At 44.1% G+C, this 24,191-nt stretch overlaps 1 protein-coding gene and 1 long non-coding RNA gene across 2 annotated transcripts in view; one reads left to right on the top strand and one right to left on the bottom strand.

Moving 5' to 3' along the window:
- Window positions 1–24,191, top strand: part of LOC142214420 (uncharacterized) — a 290,721-nt gene that overhangs the window by 158,731 nt on the left and 107,799 nt on the right. The window contains exons 7-18 of the mRNA XM_075283365.1: window positions 6,067–6,342; window positions 6,489–6,728; window positions 8,594–8,866; window positions 9,654–9,926; window positions 10,426–10,674; window positions 11,219–11,485; window positions 11,612–11,881; window positions 13,563–13,820; window positions 16,359–16,625; window positions 16,958–17,233; window positions 18,482–18,736; window positions 18,854–19,117. Coding sequence (XP_075139466.1) covers window positions 6,067–6,342; window positions 6,489–6,728; window positions 8,594–8,866; window positions 9,654–9,926; window positions 10,426–10,674; window positions 11,219–11,485; window positions 11,612–11,881; window positions 13,563–13,820; window positions 16,359–16,625; window positions 16,958–17,233; window positions 18,482–18,736; window positions 18,854–19,117 — 3,168 coding nt within the window. The remainder of the gene's footprint in view (window positions 1–6,066; window positions 6,343–6,488; window positions 6,729–8,593; window positions 8,867–9,653; window positions 9,927–10,425; window positions 10,675–11,218; window positions 11,486–11,611; window positions 11,882–13,562; window positions 13,821–16,358; window positions 16,626–16,957; window positions 17,234–18,481; window positions 18,737–18,853; window positions 19,118–24,191) is intronic.
- On the bottom strand, window positions 21,693–22,027 carry LOC142213060 (uncharacterized). Its single transcript, XR_012717222.1, has 3 exons — window positions 21,986–22,027; window positions 21,783–21,919; window positions 21,693–21,736 (listed from the first exon to the last, which is right to left on the bottom strand). It is a non-coding gene; the product is annotated as an uncharacterized LOC142213060 (long non-coding RNA).

Raw genomic sequence — 24,191 nt, 5'->3', positions numbered from 1 at the left:
AAAAACTAAAGGAATAAGAATAAAAAGTTTAAAATGTTTCCAAAATTCACATTTTTTATTTCAAACATGCAAAAAAATTCATTATGTAAAAAAAAATCTAAACCAATTAAACACTATATATCAATGTAATAACATCCCTGTACTATGTTGTACCTATCCCTGAATGGTACCAATAAAAAGTACAGCCTGGCTTATAAAAAACAAGCCCTCAAGCAGCTCCTATCTCCCGTATAAAGGTAATAAGTTCTTTCTGGGATCTCTTATCCTACAAATAGAAGTTCTCAAACAGCGGGAAATGAAATAGTCATGTATTGTGAAGGAATCCAAGAAAAAATGTAAAAACTGCTGAAGGCCAAAACTGGCTGCAATTACAGAAATTAGATAATGATTGTCGAGTAGGGGTGAGCAAGATAACTGGTTCTCGAAATAACTAATAGAGCAGGTTTTTCTTCTAAAAAATAACCCAGCATGGACTGGCTGCAGTCTGTGGTACCAAATACATACTGGAAGGAAGAAGTGAAGAGCGCCTATTCTGGTCTCTGCTTAGGGTAAGATCCAATGGGGTTTTGTGGACCAGAATCTGAGGTGGAGGCCGCCTCAGGTTCCGGACCAAAATACATGAAGCTGCGACTGGATGCCGGTGCATCCAGTCGCATACTCCACTCCGGATTAGGCCCAAATGAATGCGCCTAGTCGGGAAGGAGTGACTTCAGGCGAATCCACCTGAAAGAATGAGCACGTTGCTTCTCTTTTCTGGGAGCCGGAACAAACGGATCCCGGTGAAAAAGAACTGACCAGCTCCCATTGATTTCAATGGGAGCCATCTTTTTGGTCAGGATTTTGAGGCGGATACGGCCTCAAAATCCTGGCCAAAAAAACTCTGTGAACTTAACCTTATAAGGATTTTTTTCCCTGCAACTTTGGTTACTGTGGGTCAAAAAAATTTTTTTCATAGACTCCAAACTATGTTGTGTAAAGACCCCAGACTAGACATGTAGATACTCAACTTTCTCTGTTCCATATGACCCCAAGCTAGGAAGAGGAGTGCGGACTCTAGGAAAGAGGAGTATCATTTTAAAAACACGCAGAACCTGTGAGATTTGCCTGGGCATTCTGGGAGAGTTGGCAAGGGTATATATAATGATATACTTATTACACACATACATACAACTTATATATTTATCCACATTACAAAAATATACAAAAACATTACACACATCTACATTACACATACACGCATTACACACATACTCATTGCACATATCCATATTACATTACACACAACATATAGACATAAGCTTTCTGCAGATGGATAGTGTCTGCCATGCTGGCAGCCCAGGACAGCTCCGTGTCTGCAGACTACTGATCCCTCTCCTGTTTGTCGGACTGTTGAGCAAATATCTTATGTATTACAGATATACCAGAATGCCAAACTATCACCGTCCAGGCGACCACCACCCAGATATCCATCTCCGGACTGGCGGGGGGATTCTTCCTGCAGAATATAACTGATATAAATGGGAACGTGATCCAGGCCTCCGATAACAGCTATAATAACACGTCGCTCATGAGCTTTGAGCCTGGTACACAGTATGTGATCCGGTATGGGGATGACACAACCAGCTGCTGCCGTAACGTCACCACCAGTAAGTTACTTTATGCTAAATATAGGTGATGATTGAAGGATTGATATGAGTAAATTCTTTCTATATACATTGCTGTGCGGTATGCCGATGCTATGTAAACATCAAAAATCACATTACTTGGAGCGTGAAGTTGACCTCTGCCAAATTCCAGTTATAGGGTTTGTATATTAGCTTTCTAAATAGCGGAGCACAGACCAGCGCCCTTGTGCAGGACCTGGTGGCGGCTCACTGATCTTGTCACATGTATTCATGGTATGTTGAAAGATCATTTTTGATAAATTTCCAGGACACACCTTAAATAATACCAGCTGGAAGGGTTATATTCCCTCTGTAGAAAGAGCACGAGCTTGTGACCTAACCTTGGAACTCGTAAAGACAGATAAATCTTAAGGAGATTAACAGTGCCATGGACTGTTCCATTTGATTCTTCTTCATGTTCTAACTGGTTTCACAACAAGTTGGATTCATTACATATTTATCAAAAATTTGGGTTTCAACTGAACCTAAATCTTATGGGGTTCACCACCTATGATTCCCTTTTATACCCTTGGATCCCTTCAGACCCTATATTATAATCACAGGGACATAATAACCTTCCCTTGTGCTAAAGCGACATGGCAGTGGTGTACCCCACATGAGCGCCAAGGCCAAGTCACAGACCTCAGTCTGTGGTCGAGAGATGCTGGAAGACGAATGAAAACGGCCCAAGGAAGCGCCAAACACCACAAAGGAGTCAGAGAAAGGTAAGAGAAGGTAACAGGAGTCTGAGGAGACCACAGTCATTTGTGGGTGGTGAACCCCAACAGTGTTGACTTTGATTGAATCCAAAATTTTTAGAAAATCTGTATTGAATCTGATTCCTGGGCTTACTCATCTCTACTCGCAAATATTCCCGAAAAACAAATCTCTTGAGCAGTGGCGTAACTAGGAATGGTGGGGCCCTGTGGCGATCTTTTGACATGCCCCCCCCCCCCAACTGACACCAACGCCGAAGACCTCGACCGACCCCCTCCTCCGCATTCCTGTGCGTTCTTTTATGTCCCATAGTCGCCCCTGCACACAGTATTATGCCCCATAGTGGCCCTTGAACACAGTATTACCCCCCATAGTGGCCCCTGCACACAGTATTATCCCCCATAGTGTCCCCTGCACACAGTATTATGTCCCATAGTGACCCCTGCAAACAGTATTATCCCCCATAGTGGCCCATGCACACAGTATTATGCCCCATAGTGGCCCCTGCACACAGTATTATGCCCCATAGTGGCCCTTGAACACAGTATTACCCCCCATAGTGGCCCCTGCAAACAGTATTATCCCCCATAGTGGCCCCTGCACACAGTATTATATCCCATAGTGTCCCCTGCACACAGTATTATCCCCCATAGTGGCCCCTGCACACACTATTATGTCCCATAGTCGCCCCTGCACACAGTATTATGCCCCATAGTGGCCCCTATACACAGTATTACCCCCCATAGTGGCCCCTGCACACAGTATTATGCCCCATAGTGGCCCCTGCACACAGTATTATCCCCCATAGTGGCCCCTGCACACAGTATTATCCCCCATAGTGGCCCCTGCACACAGTATTATGTCTCATAGTGGCCCCTGCACACACTATTATGTCCCACTTTGGACACCCATAAACAATTATTATACTCTGGGGTCTTTTCAGACCCCAGAGTATAATAATCGGAGACCCGGGGGAATAAAAACATAAAAAAACTACTGTTTCTTACCTGTCCCCCGGCTCCTACGCTGTCAGCCTCCGCTGCCGTCCTTCTTCAATGACATCGGACGTCACATGAACCAGGACGCAGGCCAGTTTCATGTGACGTCAGAGACGTCAGACAACTAGGAAGGAGGCCTGGCAGGATCGTGGAGAGGTAAGTAACAGTGTTTTTTACGTTCCCTTACCTCTCCCGGGCCTCCAATCATTATACTCGGGGGTCTGCAAAGACCCCCGAGTATAATGATAGTGTTTGTGGGGCCCGTGGTGTCACTTACCGATCCCGGCCCAGCCAGGATCGGTAAGTAAATAGGGCCCATAGTGGCCTATTAAAGAAAAAAAGCAGCGGTAGCGGCTGTCACCAGACCCCCAAATGTCCCGGGCCCTGTGGCAGCCGCTACCACTGCTTCCACGGTAGTTATGCCACTGCTCTAGCCAAGAGGAATCTCATCGGGACTAGGATTACTTAGAAATTCATGGGTTTCTTGGTCCCTTTAATGTAGTGAACTTTCCTGCAGGTCATGTGCTATATACGAGGCCACTGTTCTTGGTGTTATCTTAGGCTACAGCTTCTTGTAGGACTTTGTGTTCTGCCAATTCTTGACATCTTGCTCTACATTCTTCCTTCTATCAGATGATATTTCCAGTATTTCTGGCCGTCGCTGAACCCAAAACATTCTGAGAACCCACCTGGCGACTAAGATTGCAAAGTCTCTTATTTGCTCTTCTAACACACTCTTAGTGATCCTCAGATTGTCACATCGTGACAAGGAGGTGACTGAAGGTTTACAGAAACTTACCAATCTTGTTCGGTTTCACACCGTCAATATTTGCCTGACAGGAATTTTCATGTATACTCTGTCTCAGAATCACACAATCCTCATAAAGGTCAAAGACTATAAACAATGACAAGTCTATTGTAACATGAATAGTTGTTTTTGCCACATTTTTTGCATTTGAGTCAACACTATGAAATCACTACCTATATACCTGGGATAGGAAATGCAAGCCTTAGGCCTATGAATGGGACAGTCATCCAAAATGGGTAATTCCCTTATTTCGCAACCCAGACTTCATTACCTTTGTGTGTACCAAAAATTAGATCCAATCTACCCATTAAATTCCCAGACAAGCCCCAAAGACAGATCAGTCCAAGTGGCCCATGGGCATTCTTTATGGCTAAGGTGAATGACTATGTTAAAATGACTGTCCTTCCTAGATCATGGTGTCCACTTCAGACCCTTCCAGTCCACCTCCAACTTTTAAAAGAGGATTGTAAGCTTTTCAACATGTTCCTTTAATAAGCCAAATCCCCCAGGTCAACAAAGGAAAGACACAGACAAGGGCTAAGCTATAAAGAGAACTAACCTTACCAAATGTGGAGTGGCATCATGCAGCTAACCATCTTGGTGCCACCACCTATGCCGGAACCATAAGTCTCATATGAACAAGCAGTTTTACACATTCCCCATGCTTGCTTTCCATGGGATGACCTACAACATTCCAGACTGATGAAGACTCATCACCTTGGGTCATACCATTCTCTTAATCTCCCCACTCCTGTTCATCCCAATACTGAGAAATCAAGACTTCAGTCTACGACTGGGATCCAACCTTTAGGGTTTGAGAGATGAGAAGTGGTTGAGCGGACCATGCTTCTTAAAACCCATGACCTGCCATCTATGACAGGTTACCAGTCATACCAGTTATCTCATTTGTTCTCTGGTAACCTCCCGTCTAACACATACCCTCTTATCCTGACCTGAATACAAAGTACTACCCTTTCATCTCAAGTGAAGGAAACCTTAATCTGTCCCTCTTCCCCACAACACCAGAGAGAGAAAAATTTGTGCTTATTCATAAGACATCTATCAGCAACAATTACCATGAAGTGAGCTACAAATCCTCAGGATCTAGGGACAATTTATCCACAGTCATCCCACCTTTGTTGGTGTTGCAGTCAGGAAGAAAAAAACATCCTACAGAACTTATCTTCTGGAGTTGCTCCAAGGTCAAACCCTTTTGGTCTGAATACAGAGATTTCATCATTGATAATGGTCCGGCCTTGATTCCGACTTATGTCCCTACTAGGGTTGAGCGATCGGGATCGGAAAAGATCAGATTCCGATCTGCGATTGAGTAAATTTCACGATCGCGACCGGAGTTCCGACCCGATCTTTTCGAGCGGGATCGAGATCGGAGGTTATCTCAAGATCGGCTCAACCCCAGAAGTTACTTTTCCCATAGAAAAGCATTGACTAGGGTTGAGGATCGGGATCGGAAAAGTTCGGATTCCGATCGGCGATCGAGCAAATTTCACGATCGAGATCGGCTGGAAAGTGATCGGAAATCAGATTTTAAAATCGATCTTGAAATCTCAAGATTGGCTCAACCCTAGTCCCTACTTAGAAATTTATTAAATGGTATAAAGGTCTGGATCCATGTCTGCTGGAGATCCTCCAAGTGGCCATTGGTGCCCCATTGGTTTGGGAAAGTCAACAAGATCTTGCAGATGAAAGATGGACGTTCTTCTACGGGAAGGACTTCACCTGCTCCTCTTGATCCCTGGAGGTCCAGGTTGCCCATAGTAAACCAACCACAATCTTTTGGGCAGAGGTTACCTATTAGACTTTTCTACGAGCTCTCACATTGTATCAACGCAAATTTTTTGTATTTCTTTTCTTACAGAACCAAACCCCGTCTCATCATTGTATATCACCAATGTGACCTCCTCTTCCGTGTCTCTGTCGTGGAATAATCCTGATTCGAATAAGGCGTCTTATATCTACAGGGTCCACACTGTTACCCCTCCATCGTCAGCAGTGATATATGATATATATACGACAAGTGAATCCGCTACAATCATGAATACATTACCGCTAGACCTATATTCATTCGTAATATCTACAAGGGCTGCCGATAACACCACCGAATCAGACCCGGTGTTGCTAGATGTCTGCACAAGTGAGGATTCACTGAGTATATTGTTATATCAGCTATGTATATAATACATGAGTAGTTACAGTATATAATAATAATACATATTTACTAAATGGAACTTCTGGGTAATATTGCATTTTTAACTCTTACCTTCTTTTGTCCGTTCTTAGTTCCCGACATAACCCCCATCACGCTGGACAATTACCAGTCAGTTGATACTCTTAGAGTAACATGGACCCAACCAGCAGAAAATGTGCGTTATTTGATCCATCTAGGAGATATTGTATTACCAAGTGTTACGACACAAGCGATTGCCACAGGATTACTACCAGGCAGAGAATACAATGTCACTGTACAGACATTGAGTAATAATTGCGACCGCACATCTGCTCCAGTGACGGGGGCCACGAGTGAGTATCGTTGCGATCATGTAATACCATGGCTTATATGGCCCCATAGCAATGATGAAGTCCTTTCAAAAACTTATTGACGCTACACTCCTATCCACCTGTGATAAAGAGTCCTAGGGCTATATCTCATGTTCATGACTTGACTATACACAGTCCAGTCACATTAATGTGACCACCTGTCAAAATCCAGAGTAACCACCTTTGGCAGAGCGGACCGCTGCGAGACGTGCAGAAGAGAGGGGATGTTGTGATGATGTTCACTTGGATGTTGAGCCATGCCGACTCCAGTGCCGTGGGTTACATGGTTGAGCATCCATGGCGCGAACAACCCGATCGAGGTGGTCCCACAGATTCTCGATTGGGTTCAAGTCCGGGGAATTTGCTGGCCAAGGGAGTACGGTAAACTCATCCTGGTGCTCCTCGAACCACGCACGTACACTGCGAGCTTTATGACATGTTGCATTGTCCTGCTGGTAGATGCCATCATCCTGAGGGAAAACAATTCGCATGTAGGGGTGAACATGGTCTGCAAGGATAGATGCATACTGGTGCTGATCCATTGTGCCTTCCACAATGATGAGTGCACCCAGATGGCTGATGACACGTGCCTTCTGCCATTGGTTATTTAACGTTGACGTCAAAAGTAGGCGGTGTCACATTAATATGACTGGACTGTGTATTTTACACTAACTTGCCGCCAACATTTTAGTACCAGTAGAGAGATCACTTCTATGCAGGTTTTTACCACCCATTAAAATGGTGACAAATCCAACCAGTGCTGAGTCTCATCTCTACACTCTAAAAATGGCATGAAATGAAACTTATTTTGCACCCTAAGGGCCCCTTCACACGGTGTAAGTGCACCGCTCATTTAGACCCGTACACGCAAGAGCTTCAAAACACATCCCATTCACTTCAATGGGAGCCCCCATGAAGCCGGCTTTACGCGTGCTCCCATTGAAGTGAATGGGATGTGTTTTGAAGCGCTCACGTGTATGGGTCTAAATGAGCGGCGCGCTTACACCGTGTGAAGGGGCCCTAATAAATTTGCCTATCATTTGGGTGGGCATCATGTTACCCATTTCAGTCATTTCTCTTAATCACTTCTGCCCCCATGATGCGGTGTCACCATGACGGATATACCACAAATGTCTGACAGATGTGGGTCCTACCTCGGGAACCAACATCTATCTCTAAAATGAACCCCCGCAATCTCATTGCTCACCCCCTTCCCACCTGATGCTCAAATCCAGACTGTCAGCAGTGGTCAGGTTTTGCGGAAACAGCCAAACTCTATGAGGTATGCTGTTTCTATAACTCCCATAGAAATGAATGGAGGTCACAGAAACAGTGTAGAACAGCTTGGGACACTGCGGTGGGGCGATAGCAACATACTCTGGTTGCAATATATAAATGATTTACCTAAAAGCCATTGGTAAAGAACAGAGTTACAGATGTCATATAGGTCAGTAGCTGATTCACTATTTCACAATACCCCATTTTCAGCGGCAGACCTGTGGGGAAGGAGACTCCCTGAACAGCATAAACTTTGATCTGTGGAGCTTTTAGGGTCAGTACTTTCAAAATTAGCCACGTTCCCCTCAGACACATATACAGCACCTGGATGAGCCTGCAGAATTGTGAATGTAGCTCTGCAATATATTCATATGAAAATTGTGTATCTGACAAATATAATATTAGCTTATATAATTCAGAGGGACATCAGAGATGTGACACAATGTTATACACTGAAAATTAAGGTTCGGCAATTTATATAAAATATATTTTTATGATTTTTTTTACTTTTTTTTTTACTTTGGTCTTGTGTTGTTTCCTCACTTGTCTGCATTACTGTCTTTACACAGATCCAACTCCACCAGGAGACTTAACCTTCATCCCATCCTATATGGGGACAAACAGCCTGACGTTATATTGGACGGAGCCAGTAAATATGACCGGTGTGACTAAGTCCTATAATATAAGTTATGGGAATTCTTCAGGCACTTGGACTGTGACAAGTAGCAGAACAAGTGTCGCCCTCCAGAACCTGACATCAGGGACTATGTACACCATTACTGTGGTGACAGTCGGAGTCCGGGGGTATCAGAGCTCACCTGTCAGTGCATCTGCATATACACGTAGGTTTCCTTGCCTTCCTATGTCATTTAAAGGGTGTAAGACCTTTAATTTAAATTCTTAAAGAGAAAATGTCCTCATAGATGTGTGGTATTATATACCGCTACAAAACCGACGGTGCACTGAATTCAGTCGGCTTTCCTGGTGCTGTAGATATCAGCACCGATATCTCTCCACTGTTAGAACTGTGATGACGCTGAGCTGTAAGACCCGCCCTTCTGACAGTGGGGAGATATCAGTGACAAAATGAACAGCACTGATATCGCCAGCACCGGGGAGCACATACCTGAATTCAGCGCAACGTCGGCTTTCTAGTGGTAAATAATACCGCACATCTATGAGGACACATCTATTAAGTACTTGTACAACAAACTTGACATTGTTCTATATGAGGTTTAAGTTCTGTCAAGGGCTTGGTTTTTTAAATTTGAGTTTTGTTGCTGACCTCAAACGTTAGTAATCTAGTAAGTATAATACCGTGCAGGGGGGCATGTCTTATTGTCACTGGTTTAGAATGTGACCTTATACCCCTGTACCACACGGTCCACAAACCTATGTTTTCTTGCGGTGGAAGTCCTCACCCGCTGTGACAACCCGGGTCCCTTTACTTACACCGCTGATTTCCCTCAGCAGTCATGGGCTTTGGTATTTCCCTATATATTATATAAAGGCTTGATATGTTACAGGGCAGATGTCTGGTGTCACAGCTCAGGTGGTTACCTATTACAGAATACTACATGCTGTGTCTCATATCATACAGGCAATAAATGTCTATATTTTCTCTTTCAGAACCCAACATAATACCGTTGTTATTCATCACTAATTCGACCTCCTCTTCCGTGTCTCTGTCGTGGAGTCATGATGATATGAATAAGGCGTCTTATAGCTACCGAGTCCACGTCATTCCTCCCTCCTCGGCGGACATATATGATATTTATACCATAAATGAATCAATTACAATAACAAATTTAGCTCCATTCCAGCAATATTTATTCCTAATATATACAAGGGCGGCCGATAACATGACTGAATCCTACCCAGTGTCGCTATCTACCTGCACATGTGAGTAAGATGTGATATCAAAAAAGTAGAAAAAATACTTGGCACTCACCCAGTGCATAAAATCCAAACTTTATTGTTGAAGTCCAAGTAAAAATACATACACGGGAGGAGGCACAGTCCTCTTGGACTTCAGAGTGTGCCTCCTCCCGTGTATGTATTTTTACTTAGACTTCAGAGTGTGCCTCCTCCCGTGTATGTATTTTTACTTGGACTTCAGAGTGTGCCTCCTCCCGTGTATGTATTTTTACTTGGACTTCAACAATAAAGTTTGGATTTTATGCACTGGGTGAGTGCCAAGTATTTTTTCTACTTTTTTATATTTTCTGTACGTTATTCTTCTTTGAGCACCACCCATAAACAGTGCTATTTTTTCATCCCCATTCAAGTCTTTATGTGTTCTGAGTAGTGCCATCTAACTTCACATTTGTTAGATGAGTATATAGAATAGTAATACACATTTACTTTCGGTAATATTATATTTTCACTTTTACCTTCTTAGGTTCTGACATAATGTCCATCACCCTGAACAACTATCAGTCGATAGATACTCTTGGAGTAACATGGACCCAACCAGCAGAAGATGTGAATTATCAAATCTATATAATAGGAGCCGAAGATAACACGATAGAAACTGCAAATACAGAAGCGACTTTCACTGGATTACTACCAGGCAGAGAATATAATGTCACTGTCATTGCACAGAGTGTTACCTGTGGCCGTATACAGGCCTCGGTGGTAGGGGCCACGTGTAAGTATCAAGGCAATCGGACAACTGCATTAGTATCCGTGGCATACTCAGAGAATAGAGAGTCCCATAACAATGATAAAAATACAGTCCTTTCCGGAGCTTCTTGACACCACTACACTTACAGTATAACTACTTATGATAGAAAGTCCTGGGGCCCCTATCTTATGTTCAAGGCTCAACTATATATTCCACTATCTTACTATCTTGTTAGCTAACATTTTAGTACCTCTGGAGTACCATCCCTGTGCAGGTTCTCACCGGTTATTAAAATCAGTGGCGGGTCCTGTCTCTGCAGGGGACCTATAGCAATGCCAAGGGTCTTGATTCCGTTGCATGCTGGAGCGAGCTATTTTAACTCATATCTTCCATGGTGTGGGTATCTGCAATAACAGTACAGAGGAGATTTAAGGAGGACCTTTCACATCCTCTGGTGCAGGCAGTATTATATACTGATAGAATGTACACCGCTATTCTTGCTTAGATCTTGTGCTGTTTCTTTGCGTTGTTATTGCATTACTATCTGTATTTCTGTCTTTCTGCACAGATCCAACCGCACCAGGAAACATAACCATAAATAAAATCGGGACAAACAACCTGACGTTATCTTGGACAGAGCCAGTAAATATGACTGGTGTGAATAAGTCCTATAATATAAGTTATGTGGATTCTTCAAACACTTGGACTGTGATAAGCAACGTAACAAATGTAACCCTCCAGGACCTGATATCAGGGACAATCTACGTCATTACTGTGGTGACAGTCGGAGTCCGGGGGTATCAGAGCTCACCTGTTGGCACATTTGTCTATACAAGTAGGTTTACAGCAAACTTTAACTTGATTCTCTTTTGTATAGGGGTTACCTATTAGAGAATACCAAATTCTGCAGTCTTGTATGGTATAGAAACTAAATGTTTCTATTTCTTTCTTTCAGTACCAGACCCGGTATCATCATTCTATATTGTTAATATGACCTCCTCCTCCGTGTCTCTGTCATGGCGTAATCCTGACTTGAATAAGGCGTCTTATATCTACCGAGTCCACACTGTTGTTCCTCCATCGTCGGCAGTGATCTATGATATATATACGACAAGTGAATCGGTTACAATAACAAATATAACACCATTAGAACGATATACATTCATGGTATATACAAGGGCGGCCGATAACATCACTGAGTCAGACCCGATGTCGCTATCTACCTGCGCAGGTGAGTATGTGACTGATATCCGCTGAATATGCATGAGTAGTGACACGTATAATATTAACTAGCTATAACCCGCGACTACGTCGGCGGCCCCCTGATGCCTGCGCAAACCACCTGCAGCGTGGGCCGTGGGCCCCAACGCCCCTCTACTTGTGGCCAGAGAGGGCCTGCCCCCAGTATCTTGTCCCCCCCAACTCTGCCCCCAGTATCTTGTCCCCCTCATCTCTGCCCCCAGTATGTTGTCCCCCCCATCTCTGCCCCAGTATCTTCCCCCCATCTCTGCCCCCAGTATCTTCCCCCCATCTCTGCCCCCAGTATCTTCCCCCCATCTCTGCCCCCAGTATCTTCCCCCCATCTCTGCGCCCAGCTTCATGTCCCCCCATCTCTGCCCCCAGTTTCTTCCCCCCCATCTCTGCCCCCAGATTCATGTTCCCCCATCTCTGCCCCCAGTTTCTTCCCCCCATCTCTTCCCCAGATTCATGTTCCCCCATCTCTGCCCCCAGTTTCTTCCCCCCATCTCTGCCCCCAGATTCATGTCCCCCATCTCTTCCCCAGATTCATGTTCCCCAATCTCTGCCCCCAGTATCTTGTCCCCCCATCTCTGCCCCAGTATCTTGTCCCCCCATCTCTGCCCCCAGTATCTTGTCCCCCCCATCTCTGCCCCAGTATCTTGTCCCCCCCATCCCTGCCCCCAGTATCTTGTCCCCCCATCTCTGCCTCCAGTTCACTTCATGTGCCCCCAGTGTCTTGCCCCCCCATCTCTGCCCCCCAGTCTCATGTTCCCCCATCCCTGCCCCCACCCCCTACATCGTCCCCTGTGTAGTAGCGCTCACCTTTGTCTCTCTCCTCTGCTCCCTCTGCTGGCTGCCTGCACACACTTCTCGTGCTGCTCCCTGTGGCATTTATGTTTCAGAGCAGGCCCGGCGTCATAGCAACCTGACGCCGGAGCTCGCTGTGCTTCATACAGGACACAGGGAGCAGCACGAGAAGTGTGTGCAGGCAGCCAGCAGAGGGAGCAGAGGAGAGAGACAAAGGTGAGCGCTACTACACAGGGGACGATGTAGGGGGGGAACTGAAGCTGGGGACCTGGGGACACCGACCTCGGGACACCTCCTCTCCCCTGGGACACCCCCCCCCCCGGGACACCCCCTCCCCCTGCTGCACTGACCTGTATGTGTAGTGTGGGGTGCAGCAGCCTCCTCCGCGATGTGTGTAGGCAGCGTGGTATAGCTGCGGCTCCGGGACCCGCCATCTTCCTCACTGTGTCCCTGGTGAATCGGCACGCCCACATTGAGCCCCCAACTTATGGTGCCGCAGTCCTGGCTCTATAGCCCGCCCAGAGCCTGCCATGCACCAATAGGAGGAGCGTGGACAGAGCAGCGCTGGCAGAATGCCAGCTTCTACAGCCGAGCCCGGAGGGGTGTTTGGAGGGTGACAGTGGCGATTTGGGGTGAGTGACCCACATTTAAAGTAGCCTATTGCACTTTCGTGGGAAATATGTAGGTTTGTGTGAAATTTCCCCAAAATCCATTCAGCCGTTTGGCTGAGATTGAGGAACAAACATCCGAACATCCAAACATACAAACCCACAAACTCACAATCATTCATCTTTATAATATTAATAGGATAAGACATGTACAGTAAACTTGCATTGTCACTTTTACCTTCTTTCGTCCTTCCTTAGTTCCCGACATAACCGCCATTACACTGGACAATTACCATTCGGTCGATACTCTTGGAGTGACATGGACACCACCAGCAGACAATATGTATTTATTTATGTACTCAGTTATTCTGTCAGGAGCCGCGAATATCAGGATACAAACACTTAATACAGAAGAGAATTTCACAGGATTACTACCAGGCACAGAATATAATGTCACCGTACAGGCAACCACTGCAGACTGCGGCCTTGTATATCCTACATCGACAGGGGCCACGTGTGAGTATCATTGTAATCATGTAAATGCAACATAGTCCGGGGCTTACATAAGAATTGGGGCTCCTATAGCAATGACTCATTCATGGGGCACGTTACACATTGCAGGGGTCATGGTAGTATAGGTCCCAATATGCATAAATAAAATATAACTTAATACCCATAAATATAAATTTATTTAAAATATGTCTAACCATTAAAATAAAAACACAAGACAACTGAAATTTCATTTGTGGATGTTATTTGGCCACGGTGTTTATTTAAGGTTAACAAATAACAATAAATAATTTAATCAATAAATAATTAAATAAATGAATAAATAAATAAATAATTAAGAAATAAATAATTTTAAAATAACCAAATCCATAAATTCAACTTCTCAATAAAGACAATAAAACCAAGTCCAATCAGCCAAAGCTGATCGACTAACCACCTTCAAACAAACACCATGACATTTATCTTGAAGAAACTCGTTCCTTGGGAGGGAGGGCGGGGGCTTGATTGTAGAATTTTCTTCACGAATGACCCGAACAGCTGATATAGCAGGTATTTATATTCAAATTTCCCGCCACAAAACCGTCAAAATCCAATCAGCTGATGAGACCTGAATCAGCTGATCCATAGCCACGCCCATTTCGAAGATTCTAGAAGGTCTCATCAGCTGATCAGAGTTCACCTTTACCCTACTTTCATACTTGAGGTGAATTCAAATCTTGGCGGGAATATTAACCCTTTCTTTTAATACTGTAAAACTGTACCTCACTTCCCTGAGGAGAAATATAAGATTTTATTATAAAAGTATTAAACCTTATGCTGGAACCACACTACCATGAGTCCCCCAGAGCTATTCAGCTCCGTGGGGGCCCCCCCATTTCTGGATTGTCTCCTGATCACATGATCGCCTCCCCCTTTCCCTGCACGGATGAAGCAATGTCAATAAAGTTTCTAGATAGATATTGGTGTCACTTCCAGAATTTGCACCTCTCTCAAAAAGAACACCCAAGAAGCTGCCCCACAGCCCAACTCCATCCCCACTGACAGAAAAATCCTGGCTGTCAGAGACGGATGGGTTATACGGAAACAGCCAAGCTCTAATAGAAGTGAATGGAAGTTATCAAATCAGTGTGGAAAAGTGAGTGTGTAACACTATGGAGGTGAAGACACCTGTAGGATTGGATATAGATATGGAGGGATCTGTAGGACTGAATATAGATATGGAGGGATCTGTAGGACTGGATGTAGATATGGAGGTATCTGTAGGACTGAATATAGATATGGAGGCCTCTGTAGGACTGGATATAGATATGGAGGCATCTGTAGGACTGAATATAGATATGGAGGCCTCTGTAGGACTGGATATAGATATGGAGGCATCTGTAGGACTGGATATAGATATGGAGGCATCTGTAGGACTGAATGTAGATATGGAGGCCTCTGTAGGATTGGATATAGATATGGAGGCATCTGTAGGACTGGATATAGATATGGAGGCCAGTGTAGGATTGGATATAGATATGGAGGCATCTGTAGGACTGAATGTAGATATGGAGGCCTCTGTAGGACTGGGTCTAGATATGGAGGCCTTTGTAGGACTGGATGTAGAGTTGGAGGCCTCTGTAAGACTGGATGTAGATATGGAGACCTCTGTATGACCGGATCTAGATATGGAGGCATCTGTAGGACTGGATGTAGATATGGAGGCCAGTGTAGGATTGGATATAGATATGGAGGCCTCCGTAGGACTGGATATAGATATGGAGGCCTCCGTAGGACTGGATATAGATATGGAGTCATCTGTATGACCGGATCTACATATGGAGGCATCTGTAGGGCTAGAAATAGATATGGAGGCCTCTGTAGGACTGGATATGAAAATGGAGGCCTCCGTAGGACTGGATATAGATATGGAGCCCTCTGTAGCACTGGATATAGAAATGGAAGCCTCTGTAGCACTGGGTATAGATATGAAGGCATCTTTAGGACTGGATATAGATATGGAGGCATCTTTAGGACTGGATATAGATATGGAGGCCTCTGTATGACTGGATATAGATATGAAGGCATCTGTAGGACTGGATATAGAAACAGAGGCCTCTGTAGGACTGGATATAGAGACAGAGACACCTTTAAGACTGGATATAAATATGGAGGCATTTGTAAACTGGATAAGGAAGCATCTGAAGGGCTGAATACAGAAATGGAGTCAACTGTAGGACGGGATATAAAGATGGCGGTATCTGTGAAGAAATGAAGGAAAAGTAGATCTCCATGACCGGAGACATTAAAGCAAATAAATCACACGCATACCCCAAACCTTCATCCATGTACAGTGTGGAGCCTGCAGAATTATGAATGCAGCTCTGCAGTATATTCATATAATGAAAATTGTGCATCTGTCAGTGTAAAGATATAAGTAGACCAGATATGTAGAAGAATAGTCTGTTGGTTGCTTAAAACTTGCTTTGGACAATATATGCGTTGTTTTTTCTTACATTGATCTTGCGTTTTTCCTTACTCCTTTGTATTACTGTCTTTACGCAGATCCAACTCCACCAGAAAACTTAACCTTTATCACAGTCGGGACAAACAGACTGACGTTATCTTGGATGGAGCCAGTAAATATGACCGGTGTGAATAAGTCCTATAATATAAGCTACGGGACCTCTTTAGGCACTAGCACTGTGATAAGTAGCACAACCAATGTCACCCTGCAGAACCTGACATCGGGCATTTGCTACCTCATATCGGTGGTCACGGTCGGGGTCTGGGGGTATCAGAGTTCACCTGTGAGCAGGGGTGTCTGTACACGTAAGTCTCCATTTCATGTCTATGGAATCCAAAAGTATCTTTAATGTAATTTTTTTAGACATTAAGTACAGATACAGCAAACTTTAACTTGACATCATTTGGGATGTGCCAACTTCTAAGTCATTAATCTTGATAATGGATGGACAGATGGGATTGAAAACACTATGGTCGGGGCTGTAAAGCCAGGGAACATATAAGACATGTTAGTTGTCTAGGGCCCCCAAACCCGGTGGCAGGTTACGACTGTAGACCAAGGTTACCTATTAGAGAATACTCCATTCTGCGCTCACAACCTATATCCACACAAAATGGTTATTTGTCTTTTATCTCAGAGCCGATGACGGTGAAATCTTTGCAGTTCATCGCCGTGTCCTCATCCTCTGTGTCTCTGACGTGGAATAAACCTGATGAGTACCAGACAGTTTACACCTACAGAGTCCAGACCAATGTCGCCTCATCCTCCATAGTGTTATATAATACAACAGTGAGAAATGAATCGGCTACAATAATGAACCTGACCGCAGGAGAGACCTATACATTCATGGTATATACAAGAGCTCTCGACGGCATCACTGAGTCAGACCCGGTGTCAGTATCTACCTGCACAGGTGAGGACGGAGTGAATGGGAGAAATATAGAGAGATTTTATATCAGTAATAAAAATTGTTTTGTAAATATTGTACAATGTATCAGAGCTGAGAAGTGAAAGAATCATTCAAATATAAACAATTAAAAAAATTGCATTTTAATAGATTTGCAGGAACTTTTTATGGTATGGTTCTTAGTAGAAACGTAGTATCCTCCTGATAACCAGCCATGATGTCCTTATTGTGGTCAGTTTATCTTCTTATACATGTAGTGTCCTCCTGATAAGGGCTCGTTCACATCAGCGTTGTGAACTCCGTTCTCCAGGTTTCCGTTTCCTGCCTAAAACAGAGGCAGGATACGGAAACCTGCAGGAGTCTCTCTCACCCATTCATTTGAATGGGTGAGAGAGATGTCCGGCCGTGAGCGGCGGTGAGTGTTTTATGCTCTCCGCCGCGAAACCGGGTTTTATAATCCGGACACAGAGTCGGACATGCAGTACTCTGTGTCCGGATAAAAAAATCCGGTTTCGCGGCGGAGAGCGCAAAACGCTCACCGCCGCGCACGGCCGGACCCGGTCTGTGCTTTCCGTCTTCTGGCATTCAGAAGACGGAAAGCACAGAACGGAAAGTAGAACGCAGGTGTGAACCTAGCGTAACCAGCCATGATGTCCTTATTGTGGTCAGGTTATCTTCTTATACATGTAGCGTCCTCCTGATAACCAGCCATGATGTCCTTATTGTGGTCGGGTTATCTTCTCATACATGTAGTGTCCTCCTGATAACCAGCCATGATGTCCTTATTGTGGTCGGGTTATCTTCTCATACATGTAGTGTCCCCCTGATAACCAGCCATGATGTCCTTATTGTGGTCGGGTTATCTTCTCATACATGTAGTGTCCTCCTGATAACCAGCCATGATGTCCTTATTGTGGTCGGGTTATCTTCTCATACATGTAGTGTCCTCCTGATAACCAGCCATGATGTCCTAATTGTGGTCGGGTTATCTTCTCATCCATGTAGTGTCCTCCTGATAAACAGCCATGATGTCCTTATTGTGGTCGGGTTATCTTCTCATACATGTAGTGTCCTCCTGATAACCAGCCAATCCTGTAAAACTGTAAAATTAGTAATCAATGATATTTACAGACATTTTTACCTTTTATTAATGTAAATCTAATTCTGGACCATCCCTATAAGTGAAGCCTATATGTTATACATAATTATTATTATTACATTTATATTTGTCCATTTTTCCATATTTTTTCTTAGTTCCTGGACAAGTTTCCACCATCTCACTAAACAATTACCAGTCAGTTGATGTTCTCAGAGTCGGATGGATGCGTCCAATAGGAAAAGTGGATTATTATATAGTCCGTGTATCAGGAGACGTCACTGACATCATACCGACTGATACTACAGAAGTGACTGTCACAGGATTACTACCAGGCAGAGAATATGAGGTCACCGTACAGACGGTCAGTGGGAGCTGCAGCCAGACGTCTGATCCAGTGACCGAGGCCACGTGTGAGTATTACTGATATACTATATGTCTCTTTTCTCCTTATTAATGGGTTTGGCTATTTATTTGTCATCAGTATCTTACATTGATCTTGTATTGTCCCTTCACTTCTCTGTACACAGATCCAACTCCACCGGGAGATTTATCCTTTACCACAATCGGGACAGACAGCCTGACGTTATCTTGGACGGAGCCAGTAAATATGACCGGTGTGAATAAGTCCTATAATATAAGCTATGGGAATTCTTCAGGCACTTGGACTGTGACAAGTACGACAACAAGTGTCACCCTCCAGGACCTGATAGGGACAAACTACACCATTACTGTGATGACAGTCGGAGTCCGGGGGTATCAGAGCTCACCTGTCAGCACATCGCTCTATACAAGTAGGTTTATATTTCCTTTTTTGTTAGTTTTGTAAAACTTTTACCTGTTTTTATAACATTTGTAGGTGGCAGAGTTACATTTTTGTGTTACAGAGCGTCAAAAGTTCAAGGATAAAAGACTGGTTATAGCTGCCACTGGGGGGCGCTCTAACCATATGGATTCTTAGCACTTGCATTACGTGGTTCTTAAAAGATTGGCAGTACATGTCCTAAGACATATAAAAATAAACTAGAACCAAATATTACCCCCATACACTGCATAAATATTACCCCCATACACTGCATAAATATTACCACCATACACTGCATAAATATTACCCCATACACTGCATAAATATTACCCCATACACTGTATAAATATTACCCCCATACACTGCATAAATATTACCCCCATACACTGCATAAATATTACCACCATACACTGCATAAATATTACCACCATACACTGCATAACTATTACCACCATACACTGCATAAATATTACCCCCATACACTGCATAAATATTACCCCCATACACTGCATAAATATTACCCCATACACTGCATAAATATTACCACCATACACTGCATAAATATTACCCCCATACACTGCATAAATATTACCACCATACACTGCATAAATATTACCACCATACACTGCATAAATATTACCACCATACACTGCATAAATATTACCCCATACACTGCATAAATATTACCACCATACACTGCATGAATATTACCACCATACACTGCATAAATATTACCCCCATACACTGCATAAATATTACCACCATACACTGCATAAATATTACCACCATACACTGCATAAATATTACCCCCATACACTGCATAAATATTACCCCCATACACTGCATAAATATTACCCCCATACACTGCATAAATATTACCCCCATACACTGCATAAATATTACCCCCATACACTGCATAAATATTACCACCATACACTGCATAAATATTACCACCATACACTGCATAAATATTACTCCCATACACTGCATAAATATTACCCCCATACACTGCATAAATATTACCCCCATACACTGCATAAATATTACCCCCATACACTGCATAAATATTACCCCCATACACTGCATAAATATTACCACCATACACTGCATAAATATTACCCCATACACTGCATAAATATTACCCCATACACTGCATAAGTATTACCACCATACACTGCATAAATATTACCCCCATACACTGCATAAATATTACCCCCATACACTGCATAAATATTACCACCATACGCTGCATAAATATTACTGTTACTGAACATATCACCCAACGCTAAGAGCAACATTACCAATAACACCACTATACCTGCCACACCAACACTGCTAATATTACTACCACATAGTGACCAAATACTATTGCCATACCATTACTGAATAAAGAACACTATAAAAGGATAAATATTACCACGATATTATAGATATAGAGCAGATACTATACTGCTTTTACACAGGCACCCATACTTTTATACACTCGCCATCTTATTTCTCCCCTGAATTCTGTGCCATGTGTGTGGCATGCCCATAAACATACTGGCCATAAAAATAATAGTGCCAGATAGTGCCCTATATTGTGTTCCAAACAGTAGCCATGCACTGCACAATAATTGTACCAGAGTATAATAGTGATCTTGCCTAATAATGGTTCTCCCTTTGCGCTCCCATACGGTAATAATGCCATATCATGTATTAATACTCCCCTGTGTGCCCTAGAAATAGTACCGTAATAAATCCCCTCTTGAAAGTAACAGTGCCCACTTAAAAAAAGTAATAATTGCCAGTTCACTGCGTTTCACACTTAGTAAGGACTGGTGACGTCTCCTGTGATGCTTCTTCTGTGTCGCCATCACAGTATGTGAGCAGGTTACCTGTAGCGCACCCCACTACACCCCCTGTGACCGGCCAGCACAGACCTGATCAGCTCGCCTCTAGTCTGCAGTACAATCCCGCGCACGACTATCAGACTGACCGGTCACAGTCACTCCTCTGGAGCCTGTGACCGGCCAGCCAGCACAGATCATACCTGCCAACAGTCCTGATTTTATCGGGACAGTCCTTGGAACTGGTTCACAGAAAGGAGCAGGTTTTAGCCAAAGCAAGATCAAAAATGGATGTTTTGGGACTATCCCAGATGTGGGGCTTAAATGTCCAGATTTTGGTTCTTCAATATGGTAAGTATGGGAGACCAGATCCGCATGCTGATCGCTGATAGCAGAAAACCTGGCAGTCATGGCTGGCCGCCCATATACAGCAATCCTGACAACATGGACATCAGATTCACATACTGACACCTGAAGATACCTAAGGATCAAGTCACCGGGGAATGAAGGCAAGAGAAGGTGAGGAAGTTCTTCTACTTATTCATACAGTGTCCATATTAGGACATCCTCAGATATCAGAGTCAAACATCAGATTAATGCTAGTTTACAGCTCTGATACCTGACTTCTGACATCTGATTTGTCTGACACCTGACTCTGATACCTGACTCTGACACCTGACCCTGACACCTGACCCTTGACCCTGACACCTGACCCTGACACCTGACCCTGATACCTGACTCTGACACCTGACTCTGACACCTGACTCTGACACCTGACTCTGACACCTGACCCTGATACCTGACTCTGACACCTGACCCTGATACCTGACTCTGACACCTGACCCTGATACCTGACTTTGACACCTGACTCTGATACCTGACTTTGACACCTGACTCTGACAACTGACTCTGATACCTGACTTTGATACCTGACTCTGACACCTGACTCTGACAACTGACACCTGACTCTGATACCTGACTCTGACACCTGACTCTGATACCTGACTTTGACACCTGACTCTGACAACTGACTCTGATACCTGACTTTGATACCTGACTCTGACACCTGACTCTGACAACTGACACCTGACTCTGATACCTGACTCTGACACCTGACAACTGACTCTGATACCTGACTCTGACACCTGACTTCTCACTCCGTCAGAGATCAGACTCAGGCATCACATACAAGCCAGCACATACACTATGCCTCCCAATGATTGGCCAGGATTACAGAGCCCCCTGCTGACACTCAGGAGTAGAAGATACAGTGTATATAGGAGCTGCAGGCTGAGAATCTCAGATGAGACCTGAGACCTGACTTGTGACTCTTTCAGAGGTCAGACTCAGACATCACATCACAGTAGAGCTGATTGGATGAGACTCTTGCAGTAATTGTCATTGACAGCATCTCCACCAATCAGAGCTTCTGAGGGAGGGAACTTCATAAAGCTGCTGAAGTCTGGAACGTTCCTCCCTCAGAAGCTCTGATTGGTGGAGATGCTGTCAATGACAATTACTGCAAGAGTCTCATCCAATCAGCTCTGCTCCTCCTCTACTTTGTGCAGGACTTTTCTCTCTGATGATTTTTTGGTAAAATCTGCAGCAGCGTCTCCTATGGAAGATTAGTTGAGGTTCTTTGGAGCTTATTGGTGAATTTTTGTAGCACAATGTTGTAGGTCCCGCCCCTTTACTGTGAGTCTACGCCCTTTTTTCACAAGTTTTAAAAGTATTTAAAACACTTGATAAATGTGGTGCCCAACATGTTACAGGGTGTATTTGGTGAAAATGATACTAGAATTCTGGAGCATTTCACTTGATAAGTTTCCACCATTGTATGTGCTGGCTTGTATGTGATGTCTGAGTCTGACCTCTGAAAGAGTCACAAGTCAGGTATCAGGTCTCATCTGAGTTTCTCAGCCTGCAGCTGCTATATACACTGTATCTTCTACTCCTGCAGGGGGCTCTGTAATCCTGGCCAATCATTAGCAGGTATAGTGTATGTGCTGGCTTGTATGTGATGTCTGAGTCTGATCTATGAAGGAGTCACAAGTCAGGTATCAGGTCTCATCTGAGATTCTCAGCCTGCAGCTCCTATATACACTGTATCTTCTACTCCTGAGTGTCAGCAGGGGGCTCTGTAATCCTGGCCAATCATTGGGAGGCATAGTGTATGTGCTGGCTTGTATGTGATGCCTGAGTCTGATCTCTGACAGAGTGAGAAGTCAGGTGTCAGAGTCAGGTATCAGAGTCAGTTGTCAGGTGTCAGAGTCAGGTATCAGAGTCAGGTGTCAGTTGTCAGAGTCAGGTGTCAGAGTCAGGTATCAAAGTCAGGTATCAGAGTCAGGTGTCAGTTGTCAGAGTCAGGTGTCAAAGTCAGGTGTCAGAGTCAGGTATCAGGGTCAGGTGTCAGAGTCAGGTGTCAGAGTCAGGTATCAGTGTCAGGTGTCAGAGTCAGGTGTCAGAGTCAGGTATCAGGGTCAGGTGTCAGGGTCAGGTATCAGGGTCAGGTATCAGGGTCAGGTGTCAGGGTCAGGTGTCAGGGTCAGGTGTCAGGGTCAGGTGTCAGGGTCAGGTGTCAGGGTCAGGTGTCAGAGTCAGGTATCAGAGTCAGGTGTCAGACAAATCAGATGTCAGAAGTCAGGTATCAGAGCTGTAAACTAGCATTAATCTGATGTTTGACTCTGATATCTGAGGATGTCCTAATATGGACACTGTATATTCATGTACCATCCACTTAGTAGTATTTGTATCACACTAAAGAACATATCTGCGTGTCCCCCTCCTCCCACAGAGGTTATACCATTAGGAACATGTCAGGAGCAACCACAGGACAGACGAAGGCCATCCTGAGTGAAGCCCATAGAAGACAAACCACATTGTCTCAGGGTAAGTACAACACACAAGGCCAGGGAAAATGACATATGTGCAGGATCAGTACAGGATAAGTAATGTAATATATGTACACAGTGACTGTACCAGCAGAATAGTGAGCGCAGCTCTGGAGTATAATACAGGATGTAACTCAGGATCAGTACAGGGTAAGTAATGTAATGTATGTACACAGTGACTGCACCAGCAGAATAGTGAGTGCAGCTCTGGAGTATAATACAGGATAAGTAATGTAATGTATGTACACAGTGACTGTACCAGCAGAATAGTGAGCGCAGCTCTGGAGTATAATACAGGATAAGTAATGTAATGTATGTACACAGTGACTGTACCAGCAGAATA

Source organism: Leptodactylus fuscus, chromosome 7 (assembly GCF_031893055.1).
Source record: "Leptodactylus fuscus isolate aLepFus1 chromosome 7, aLepFus1.hap2, whole genome shotgun sequence".
Classification (NCBI taxonomy): Eukaryota; Metazoa; Chordata; class Amphibia; order Anura; family Leptodactylidae; genus Leptodactylus; species Leptodactylus fuscus.
The sequence above is the reverse complement of the archived record's forward strand: the minus strand, read 5'-3'. Positions and strand labels throughout refer to the sequence as shown.